Below are 12,846 nucleotides of genomic sequence, written 5' to 3'. Positions count from 1 at the left end.
ATAAATAAATAAATGGATAATATTATTGGCGCCCAACGAGTACTATATATATTGTGGGACCCGATTCATTCCGACTCCTCTCTCCCTTTAAGACGAGCGATACAACCCCCACACACACCCCACACACACCCCCACCCCCACCCCCACACACACACCCACCTCCCACCCAAATATTGTCTTAATGTCAATGGGTACCACGGAATATGGCTGCTGTGAATATTAACCATTCTCCATCTAATTTCTTTTTCATAATATTCCTCCCACCATTTCCCCGTCTTTTCCCCTTTTTCTCCCGTTCCGTTTTTGGGCTCTTGGGACTTCTGAAGGGTTACTATTGGACATATAGATGTAGCATTGACTTATGATTTTCTTTCTATATAAATGGTTTAATATAGTACACTACTAGTACAATCAAATATAGACTGAGTTTGGATTGTGAGTTTATGAGTTTTGAATTTTGAAATAAAAATAATTGAGTTATAAATAAATTCATTATACATATTAAATTAATTTTTTAATACAAATACAAAATCTGAATAAAAGTTATAAGATTCTGCCGAACTCAAAAGTGGAAATGTAGGCCATTCTCGTGTCTTCTCATGAAAATGGTAAAATCAAAATGCTTAACCTTTTTTTTCTTTAATTTATCTATAACATACATTTCCTCGAGTCTTATTTTGCAAGTGAGACATCTAAGCAAGACTTGGGCGATGACATGGTTAATATACGATCCTAGATAACTCGGTCAGAGCGGAGAATAATGAGGGTAACCTGAATTATCTAGAGGACCGTTGACTCACTCCAAGTCCAAGAACGCCCAAGGGATGCACGCTAAGAAACTGCATGATCTTCAAAAATTAACTAGAAGATGCTTAGAGAGTCACTTTGAGGATTCATACAAAGAATACATGTTTGGAGTCTTGAGAATTGATTAGAAGATGTTTAGAGAGTCACTTTGAGGATTCATGTAAAGAATATCATGTTTGAAGTCTTGAGAATTAAAGTATCAAGACCCCAGCCCAACCTGTGTGACACGGTTTCACTAACCATTGGCTACAGTTCAAGAGGGGCCTGAAGAGTTGAAGAAAATAAGCTTTTGGAATTTGACACGGTTCAGCTGTGTGACACAGTTGGTGTAATGACCCGATAGGTCATTTTGAGTTTTAGCCTTCATTACCGTATTTCGAGACCTCGAGTAGCTCCGTTTAGTGTTCCTCGTTTTATGTGCACAGTCCGTGTCTTGTTTCGAAAAAGTTTTTATGTGAAAAATTGAAAAAAAAATGTGAAATTTTGCCTTAAAAATAATTTGAGTTGACAACGGTCAATATTTTATGTAAACGGGCCGGGATCAGTATTTAGACGGCCCCGGTGGGCATGTGTCGTTATTTGGGACTTGGGCGTGTGCCCAGAATCGAATTCAGAAGTCCCTAACTTGATTTAATGTGATTCATTGAAAACTAGTAATTTGAAGGTTTAAAGAGTTCCAAAGTTTGACCGTAGGTTGACTTTATTGTTAGCGGGTTCGGATTTCGGTTCCGGAACTTGGAATAGGTTTGGAGCCCCGAGGGCTCGGGTGAGTTTCGGACGCGTTTCAGAGAGTTCATAGGAGTTCAGATTTTTATGGTGTTCAGATCTTGCATTTGCGAGCAATAGGTCGTATTTGCGAGCAATAGGTCGCATTTGCGAGCTTCATCATCGCATTTAGGAAGAGTACAGTGGCCTGGCCTGGGCTTGGTCGCATTTGCGATTACTATGATCGCTTTTGCGAATTGTCCATGTTCGCATTTGCAAACAAATCGTTGCATTTGCGATGACATCGGGGATGTAAGGTTTTTCGTTTTCGCGATGGATTCCTCGCATTTGCGTTCGCATTTACGTACCTCAGGTTGCAATTTCGACACCTGCGACTGGACAAAAAGCCGAGGGACGGTATTTTTAGCCTCATTTTCATATTTTGGAACCCTAGGCTCGGTAGGAGGCGATTTTGAAGATGGAATTTTACAAACTTTGGGTGAGTGATTTTAATCCATTTCTATTCATATTCCATCAATTTATCTAAGATTTTAACATCAAAATCATGTGAATTAAAGTGAAAAATTGTGATACCTTGTCAAGTTTTGAAAAATAAGAAATTGAGTTTTGAGAGTCGATTTGGACTCAGATTTTGAAACTAATCATGTATATGAACTCGTGGGGTCAAGGATAGTCGGAATCTATCATTGGACCCGGGTTTTAACGGGCGAACCCCGGGTTGACTTTTGTTGATTTTTTGGAAAAAGTGTAAAGATCTTAGTTGTATCTATTGTAATTGATTTCTCTAGCATTTTCTGATGATATTAAATCGATTTTGGTTAGATTCGATTGGTTTGGAGGCGAATTTTAGAGGAAAGCTTTGATTGCGGAATGAGGTAAGTGTTGGGTCTAACCTTGATTTGAGGGGAATTAGGAACCCTTGAACTATATGTTATGTGAATTACGTGTGAAACAGCGTATATGCGAGGTGATGAGTGTATATGCGCCGTCAAAATAATTATTTCCATGTTTTTCTCGTATTTCATGAATTATCTCATTCCACGCCTTAACTGTTACATGTTTTGTTACTTGTCATTAGTTATTCTTGTATTGAATTGTTTGTCCCTTCCATGACTCTGTGATTAATTGCTACTTGATTTAACTGTTTTACTTGCACACCTTAATTGTCACGTACTTGACTTGTTTTTTTGCTTTTGTAATATTTGTTGCATTCCTTGATTATTACGTGGTTCATTTATTTCCTTGTGCTCATACTCTTTGATTGTAGAAATTCTTGTAAATTGACTTATTGGATTGTTGATGTTTATTAAAATTGTTTGCGGATCGGGTTGCACTCCGCAATGGGAATTGAAGGATAATAGATTGAAATGGTAGAATAAGAGAGGATTTTGATATCGATTATAATGATATGGTGAGATCGGGGTTGTGCGCTGCAATGGTTGTGTATGTAATACTTGATATTGATAAATGATATTATGGTGCAATAGGGGAGGATTATAACATTGATTATGATGATATGGTGGGATCGGGTTGCACGCCGCAACGGATCGTATACGTGATTCTTGATTTTGATAAACGAATGCTATGGTGAAATAAGAGGGATTGTGTGTGTACGATGGGATCGGGTTCCGCGCCGCAACGGATTGTGTGTGTTGTACTCGTTGTTGTTATTGTGTTAGTTCTCAACATTTTATATGAAATTATGAGGTCTGTTATTCTGGGTTTTTTGATTGTGAGGTTGAGTTCATTTTCGTAAATTATCTGCTTTATTTTCATTCCTGTTTTCTTTCCTTGTTATTATTATTATTACTGCGTACATGTTATTGTAAGTGGCCCGTATTAGCCTCGTCACTACTTCGTCGAGGTTAGGCTCGACACTTACAGAGTACCTAGGATCGATTGTACTCATACTACACTCGGCACTTCTTGTGCAGATTTCGGATTGGGTCCTAGCGGGGTTCAGTAGATTTGCTCGAATCCAGTTGTTGACAGAGACTTGAGGTCATCTGCATAGCGTTCGCAACCCTGAAGTCCCCTCCCCTCCTATCTTTGCTATTTTCCTGAGTTTCAAAATAGTATATTTTATTCAGACCATGTTTTTAGCACTCTAGATGTCCATGACACCAATTTCTGGGTTATGTTTAGACTCGTTGTTCCGTATTATTATCATACTTGACTTCAGACTTGTACCATTTTTATTGTTAATATCCTGTCAAAAAGTGTTAAAATCAGTTAATTTTCTGTTCACGTCGGCTTGCCTAGCAAGTAGATGTTAGGCGCCATCATGACCCAGAGGTTGGAATTCCGGGTCGTGACAGTTGGGGTTACAGTTGAGGTTACGGTTTGGCCTGGCGAGCTGTTTTGAAAAATTAACTTTGAAACTTTTTCCTATTTTACCCATTGGTATTTAGAAGAGACTAGGATTATTTCAATAGCCACTTAGCATATTTTTACTTAAGAAAACTCTTGAGAGAGATTTGGAACCTTTTGGTTCGAGTTCGACTTTGGATTACCTATTTTCAAGGATTGGATTCTTGAGGGTAATCTTCTTCTCCTTCCTTTATATCTAGGGTTCCTACTTTGTTCTTATTGGGAGGCGATCAGATAATTTTCGTTTTTTGCTTGAGATTAGGGTTCTAGATTCCTTCTCTATCTCATTATTCAGACTACTTTCGATTATCTTAATCAAATATATCATTAGTTTGCTTTAATTATTGTTATTTTCAAATTCTGCTGGTTATGTTTATTTCAAATCATATCATTAATAGGCAAATCATTGCAAAGACAACAAGATGTAGGCCGTGAGGTCCATGGGTAAAATTGGGACTTTTTCATATATATACAAGATTTTAAACTTACTTACCCGGTTTTGTCTAAGTTTTCATATTTACAGAAAGTAACAAAAGTTTTTTACAAGTATATATAAATTCGGTCAAAATCTATAATTTATCTACAACTTAAATACTTATTTTTTGCACATAATCCGATCAAAAACTATAATTTACATACAATTTATATACAATTATATAAGTTGTAGATATTTTATATACTGTTTCTACACTCGATATACAAAATATATACAATTTATTTATGCCTTCTTTTTCGAGTTTCTGTTTGAAATTTCAATCAAAACTACCTCGAATCATCACCAAATTATCTCAAAATTGAGATATAAACTCCAACGGATATTTTCAATCATTTGCAACAATATCCAATCCAAACAAAAAATAATTTCGTAAAATTTGATTTTCGAACTCAAAGCTTCGAAACTTTTTAACGGTTGTCAATGGAGTTTTTAATGGATTAACATAGTTTCCCATTCAATATACTCTCTTCTAGTTAATACTATTTTGTTTAATATTATTTGAGCTAGTGGAGTACAAACGAAGAGGAAAAAAGGACTTATCGGGAGTGTTACAGAAAGGCAAAGAAAGAGGCAAAGTTAGCAGTTACGACGATTAAGAACGCGGCGTTTGCTCGTTTGTACGAGGAGCTCGGGGGCACAGGCGGGGACAAGAAGTTATACCAGTTGGCCAAGGTGAGGGAGAGGAAAGCCCGCGATTTAGACCAAGTCAAGTGTATCAAGGACGAGGATGGCAAAGTGTTGATGGACGAGGCACTTATTAGGAGTAGATGACAGACATACTTCCATAAACTGTTGAACGAGGAGGGGGATAGACGCATTGTGTTGGGTGAGTTGGAGCACTTCGAGAGTCGGCGGGATTTTGGTACTGTAGGCGAATTACGGTAGAGGAGGTGGAAGGGGCGATGCGTAGGGCAGAGCAACGAGGCCAGACGAAATCCCGGTGGAATTCTGGAAGAGCGCGGGGCGGGCAGGTTTGGAGTGGCTCACTGGGCTATTTAATGTTATTTTCAAGACGAAGAAGTTTCCCGAAGAATGGAGGTGGAGTACGATGGTTCCGCTTTACAAGAACAGGGGTGATATCAAAAATTGCAACAATTATAGGGGTATCAAGTTGTTGAGTCACACTATGAAGGTTTGGGAGAGGGTGGTGGAGGCTAGGGTGAGGAGGTGCGTGTCTATTTCTGATCGACTACGGAAAAGATTCATCTGGTAAGGAGATTAGTGGAGTAGTACAGGGAAAGGAAGAAGGATTTGCATATGGTGTTTATTGACCATGAGAAAGCGTATGATAAAGTCCCGAGGGAGGTCCTGTGGAGGTGTTTAGAGGTTAGCGGCGTTCCGGTAGCGTACATTAGGGTGATTAAAGATATGTATGATGATGCTAAGACTCGGGTGAGGACTGTGGGTGGTGACTCGGAGCATTTACCTGTGGAGATGGGGTTGCACCAAGGATCGACTCTTAGCCCATTTTTATTTGCCTTGGCGATAGATATATTGTCGCGATACATCCAAGGGGAGGTGCCTTGGTGCATGCTATTTGCCGATGATATAGTGTTGATTGATGAGACACGAAGCGGAGTTAACGCGAGGTTGGAGGTTTGGAGACAGACCTTGGAGTCTAAAGGTTCCAAACTGAGTAGAACCAAGACAGAATACTTGGAGTGCAAATTCAGTGACGATACCCATGATGCAGACGTAAAGGTTAATCTTGATGCTCAAGTTATCCCCAAGAGAGCGAGTTTTAAGTATCTCGGGTCTATTATCAGGGTAACGGGGAGATTGACGAAGATCTCGCACATCGCATCGAAGCGGGATAGATGAAGTGGAGGCTCGCTTCCGGTGTTTTATGTGATAAGAATGTTCCGCCAAGACTTAAGGGTAAGTTTTATGGAGTGGTGGTTCGACCTGCTATGCTGTATGGGGCTGAGTGTTGTCCAGTCAAGAACTCTCAGGTACAGAAGATGAACCTAGCAGAGATGAGAATGTCGAGATGGATGTGTGGGTGTACCAGGAGAGATATGATTAAGAATGAATCTATCCGGGATAGAGTGGGAACAACCTCCGTGGAGGACAAGATGCGAGAGTCGAGGTTGAGATGGTTCGGACATGTTAAGAGAAGAAGCATTGATGCTCCCGTCAGGAGGTGTGAGAGGATGGCCATGGAGAGTTTGAGAAGAGGTCGAGGTAGGCCTAAGAAGTACTGGGGAGAGGTGATTAGACAGGACATGGCGCTGCTTCAGCTCACTGAGGACATGACCCTTGATAGGAGGGTGTGGAGGTCGAGGATTAAGGTAGAAGGTTACTGGGTAGTTTTTAGTTGTTCACCGATAGTCTTAGTAGCATGCATGTCCCTTTATATTCTTAGAGTTTTATTACGTTATGTGGTTTTGTTCGCCTCAGGTATCGTATTCCCCGCTGCTATTATTTGGTACTACTTATCCTTTATCTCTCCCTTTTTATTTTCTCTTCCTTCTTTCTTCCTTCCTTGCTTCCCTCTTCTTCTTCTTGCCCTTCCTGAGCCGAGGGTCTATTGGAAATCGCCTCTCTATCTGCATTAGGTAGGGGTAAGGTCTGCGTACAGACTACCCTCCCCAGACCCCACTTGTTGGGATCATACTGGGTTTGTTGTTGTTGTTGTTGTTGTATTCCAAAAATCTAAAAGAACAATAACTAAAATATTTTCTTCATCAGAGCTAATTTCTTTATTATTTACTTCCTCTTTTTCCGAGGATTTGAAGCAAGAACTTTGCTGGGTACTATCTTCTCTCTTTTTTTCGCTAAACATTAGTATCATTCTTCAGTTAATCCACATGAAGATATTAATATACGAATACTAAGAGAGAGAGAGAGAGAGAGAGAGAGAGAGAGAGAGAGAGAGAGAGAGAGAGAGAGAGAGAGAGAGAGAGAGAGAGCAAAGAGAAAATTCCCTATTAAATTGCTAATATAAAGGGATACTCATTAATACTAATTTGTATATAATTGGTAAATTATATACCAATTGTAATTAAGTTAAAAGCTAAACAATGGGGTAAATAAATAAGTCTCTAATTTTGTACATACAGGTAAAAATACCGTAAAATTGTACCTATCCACGCATATGCATTTCAGGACGTACTCATAATAGAAATCTTTACATAAATAGCTAGTCCGATAAGTATATTTTTTTATTCGGTATATATATATATATATATATATATATATATATATATATATATATATTCACATAATTATGCATAAATCATACATCTATTATACATCTGTCATGCTGTATTCAATTTAAGCGGTTGAGTGAACGGCTATTTTGGATTAATTCTTCCTAAGCCTAAAAGCACAAATGGTGCAAAGTACAGTTTTCACTTCTTTCGATCCTTTTGAGAAATGGAATTTAGTCAAATTAAATTCGATTTAAGTATGAATTTTTCCCAAAAGAATGATCTGCTTAGATTACATGAGTCAAAGAATCTATTTTTTCGTGTGAGATCCACATTGTGAAAATTCTATCAGCTTAATCCAAAACAGATAACATCACATCTTGTTAATAGTATATTTGAAACGACTAACAAAACATGTAGAAGTGTATATAAGAAAGGAAGGAAAACAACACATATAGAAGAATATTTTGTTTACAAATAAATTCAACGTCTGTCCTTTTTGTTGAAAGGTTACACTTCAATTCTCAAATTCCCATTAATTACACGAAGCCTGTGGCTGTGGAGGTGTTGTTCCCTTCTGCATGATATGATCAAGCTGGATGATGAGTATTGTGGTGGTGTGTGGAGCGAGTTGAAGAGTTGGACGATGATCGAACATTCAACAGGTTTCTTGGTAGTACATTTCTAAAACTCTTCTTTCTTATTTCCTTCTTCTCCTCCTTGACCACACAGTACTCCTATAGGAAATGTGAGGAAGTGAGAGCTAGAAAAGAAATAAAACAGTGATGAATACATGTTGAGTTTGATGGCAGTCAATCTTTTGGTTTATAAGCCAATAGAGTAATATGTACTATTATATTTATGATTACATAGGAACGTTATAAGTTTAAACTAATAACCAAATATTAATAGGAGAATCTTAGTAGCTCAGTTGGTTGAGTACCTGAACTTTTATTTTCTTGGTACAAGTTTGATTTCGGCCCCACCTTGTAATCCCTTCCCTATTTCTCCTACCCCCAATTTTCTCATTTCTAAACGATGAATATTAGCATAACTCAATTATGGCTGTACATAGAATTTGGAAGCCAAGTGATTTTAAATACCAATTGCTACCACTTCTAATAGCCCGAGGGTCTCCCGAAAACAGCCTCTCTATCCCCTCCGGAGTAAGGGTAAGGTCAGCGTACATTCTACCCTCCCAGACCCCACTGGTGGGATTTTACTGGGTTGTTGCTGTTGTTGTACCACTTCTAATAGCAAAATGAACATGTCTATCACAATAATTAATGCACGCAGGTGGGGAATGATAAAATGTTTTATATATTTTGAAAATGAATAGAATTGGCAAAGGTATCCACCATCAATATTCTTGTTGAACAACGAAAAATAATAGTAGTATATATTCTCTTTTTAATCTAAGCTATGAATTTCTTCTTTTAATTAATATAATGTAGTAGCTATTTTCTAAGAGAAAAAGAAATGAGGCAAAAGAGGTAACGGATCTCAAATTTACGTAGGGCCATGATGGCCAATTTATTGACGCAGAAGGAAATCAAGGCAAGATAATATCTCAAGCCCTTTATAGTTACGTTGAACAGAACTAATAATTGTAATTGAAATCATATGTGCATACCTTTGTTGATGATATGGTAGTAGCTGCAACTGGGGTTATGTCCTTCAGGCCAACCTTGTTATTACCTGCCGCAACTATATATTATCTAGTCATTATTAACATAGAAGAGATAAATAAGAAAAACTTAAAATTTGTCCGTTTGCTTAATTCCAATCCTAGATAGACAGAAGGATTGTGGTGACATACACCCAATGTAAAGTTAGTTAATTTATGACTACACATACCGTCATTGTTGTTGCTTTCAACATCCGTATCGGTGAAATAAACCCTAAAACTTGGTGAACCAGGGTAAACATCACCATCTTCCTCGTCAACACGAACCTTATTAATGGCCCTTAGGTCATCGTCATTATTATCATCCTTCTCTCCTCCATTTTCTTCATTTTCATGCACTCCTCCTCCTTCATTATTTTTTTCCTCTGCTTGAACAATTGCCATTATTTTGGCAACCCTTTTTTCATTAGACCCCTCAGAGGTGACACAACTCATATTGTCATCACATTTTGGAGCAGATATTGAATGCCTATTATTTGCATGATCTTCATCTGGTATTTCATGCATCAACAATAATGGTTCTTTCTTTGAAGGGGTGCATTCTTTGTGCCTCCTTCTATTAGGGAAATTTGGGAGGATCCTGTTAGGTGTGGCGACGCCATTGGCATCTATCTTGGAAACGCCACAACCCATTCTAAGAATTCTGTAAAAGGGCATTTCTCAATTCCTTTCACAAGGAATTGGGAAGGCAGGCTCAAAACGAATCAAAGGAAAATTTAATAAAAGGTGGTAGAACAAAAAAATTACTTATCCCCGTCCGTACGTTGATTACACCAACCAACAAATGCGTAACATGTGTATTTTTTTCACATTAACTTTTATCAATTAAATATTTAAGAGAACTTCTTCAGATATTAAAATAAAATTTCACAATGGACATTCAGGATAAAGAAAAGAAATTAATTAAACTTAAACTAATGAAATGAAAGTCAAATTAAATCATAACTCGTTATAAAGGTGGCTGCTTTAATTGCTTAACATTAGTCCTAGATTTCAGTAATTAACTCACTCGAAGATTTGTACTGTTTGAAGATGAGGTGTTACTACTACTACTTTATAAAGAGGCATTCCACGATATACTGAACAAGGTGAGGTTAATACATGAATTAGGTACTTCAAGAAATGTTGACGAAATGATTTTCTACACTAATTACAATAAGAATTTTATTCGTAAAAGAAGGATAATCGGCTTTTCCTAAAAAATTTCTTCCTATTTCAAGTCATTTGTGTTCATACTTAAATCAATTTCTAAGGAAGATGGAAAGGAGACCAGTTACGTTGAAGTTGCAGTCTTTCCTTCCTTTGTATTCCCGTCTTTCTTGTGATTCTAACAGACAGGAAGAATCCCTTCTTATCATTTTGAACCAACAACTGTTGGACTTTAAAGCATTGGGCTTCAAAGACTTTAAGCATTGAGCTTTAAAGTATAAGAGTGTGAATTGGAAATGGTGGGAAATAAAATGGAGGAAAATGAAAATTTGAATGAAGTGAGCTTTTGTCTTGAACTTTGTCCCTCATTGGTGAGAGACAACTACATTTGTGTGTATATATATAGAATCACTTCTTAAAGCTCTTAAAAGAAGTTGAAGAGAATGAACCCTCGCGCCGTCGTCGCTCGCTCGGCTTTGGATTTGGATCGATAAGATTATTTTTTGGACAAAATTTATTTAATTAATTATTTAATAATTAATTAAATGTCAGTTAGTTAGCCGCTGTCCGGGCGTAACCGCGGTAGGACCGCGCCAGAACACTTCTGCAGATTCAGAAGGCCACTCTGGCTGCGGTCCTGGCGTAACCGAGGTAGGACGCGTAAACTGCTGAGACACCTTTTCCAGAACAAACATCACACCTCTTCCAATAATTTCCTATAAATTCTGAGGCATGGCTTCGTTTTTAACACACTGAAAAATTACAGAACTTCCTTCTTTCTGAAAATACTGCATTCTAATTCGCAGTTTCTCTCTCTCAAATTCGTAAGTGTGATTTTGCTCCGTTCTTTGAGTTCGTTGGTATCCTGCAGTTTGTATTGCCACTGTTGCAGGAAGGTTTATTCCGTTTTATCCCGGGAGGATTTAATCCATTACCTTGGCAACGTGTGAGGGGGTTTAAATTCCTTAAGGACGCACAAGCAAATTGTGGACTCTGAATATTTCTTATTCTTTATTGTTTTCCAGTTTCTTTTATTCTTCTAACAGTTTTCTGATTTTGTGTTTTAACACAGTAGCGGTCACAAGCTTAAGGAATTTTACTAACGTTTCTGTGTTGAAATATATATTATAAACTGTTATCTATATTTTGTACACTGGTTTGGAGACTAAAGCCTTCGTGCTTTCTACTCCAATAATTGTTCTGTCTGGTTTAAAGTATATCAAAACTTTGTCGGAATAATAAACGTACGGGTTTGAAGTATATAAAAACTTCACCATTGTTACGTATTGTATGTTTGGTTTGGTATTCAGTTTGAAGATATCAAAACTTCACTGATTTAACAAAGTTCTGTTTTGTTTCCAACTCTACAGAAAAATGACGAATGAAAACCAAACTAATGGAAATGTTGCGGGAACGGGGGCTACTGTTACGAATGTTGTTGCCTCGTCAAACCGTTCAACTCCTGCTCATGCTATGGCACCAGCAGAAAAACCCGGAAAGTTTTCCGGAATCGACTTCAAACGTTGGCAAATGAAGATGCTCTTCTATCTTACTACGTTGAGTTTGCAGCGATTCATCAAGGAGGATCCTCCAGTCCTGGCTGAAAATACTCCGGATGACGAACGATTTGTTGTAACTGAAGCATGGAAACATTCTGATTTCTTGTGCAAGAACTACATTTTGAGTTGTTTGGAAGATAGCTTGTACAATGTCTATAGTATCATGGAAACTTCAAAAGCGTTATGGAATGCACTTGAGAAAAAGTACAAGACTGAGGATGCCGGACATAAGAAGTTCGTGGCTGCAAGGTTTTTGGATTTCAAGATGATTGACACTAGGTCGGTCATAACTCAAGTCCAAGAATAACAAGTCATTGTGCATGACCTCCTTGCTGAAGGTATGACCCGAATCAATAAATTTATTAATAAGAGTTATCTTGTTATTAATTATGAATTTATTGTTGAAGGTATGGTCATAAATGAGGCCTTTCAAGTCGCCACTTTCATTGAGAAGTTACCTCCGTTGTGGAAGGACTTTAAGAACTATCTAAAACACAAGCGGAAGGAGATGACACTTGAAGACTTGATTGTTCGTTTGAGGATAGAAGAAGACAACAAAAATGCTGAAAAGAAGTCACGTGGAAACTCGACAATAATAAGGGCTAACATTGTTGAGGAGGCACCACAAAATAAGAAGAGAAAGAAGGCTTCTGGACATAAGAATTACCCAAGCAAGAAAAAGTTCAAGGGTAATTGCCACAACTGTGGAAAATCTGGGCATAAGGCCGTGGATTGTCGTGCACCAAAGAATGATAAGAAGAAGAAGAATCAAGCCAACATGGTTGAAAGTGCTGAAGAAATGGAGGACTAGTGTGCCATGTTGTCTGAATGCAACTTGGTAGGAAATCCTAAAGAATGGTGGGTAGATTCTGGAGCCACCCGCCATGTTTGTGCTAACAA

General features: G+C 37.9%; 1 protein-coding gene across 2 annotated transcripts; it reads right to left on the bottom strand.

Moving 5' to 3' along the window:
• LOC109228251 lies at positions 7,889-9,933 on the bottom strand. 2 transcript variants are annotated; one of them, XM_019393407.1, is made up of 3 exons: positions 9,409-9,933; positions 9,185-9,258; positions 7,889-8,288 (listed from the first exon to the last, which is right to left on the bottom strand). In XM_019393407.1, exons 1-3 carry the CDS (start codon positions 9,893-9,895, stop codon positions 8,142-8,144), a joined length of 708 nt encoding a protein of 235 aa, XP_019248952.1. In that variant the 5' UTR covers positions 9,896-9,933; the 3' UTR covers positions 7,889-8,141. The 2 variants fall into 2 exon arrangements, with proteins under 2 accessions (XP_019248952.1, XP_019248953.1); XM_019393408.1 differs by having other exon boundaries at positions 9,185-9,249.

This window comes from Nicotiana attenuata, chromosome 6, assembly GCF_001879085.1.
Source record: "Nicotiana attenuata strain UT chromosome 6, NIATTr2, whole genome shotgun sequence".
Classification (NCBI taxonomy): domain Eukaryota; kingdom Viridiplantae; phylum Streptophyta; class Magnoliopsida; order Solanales; family Solanaceae; genus Nicotiana; species Nicotiana attenuata.
The sequence above is the reverse complement of the archived record's forward strand: the minus strand, read 5'-3'. Positions and strand labels throughout refer to the sequence as shown.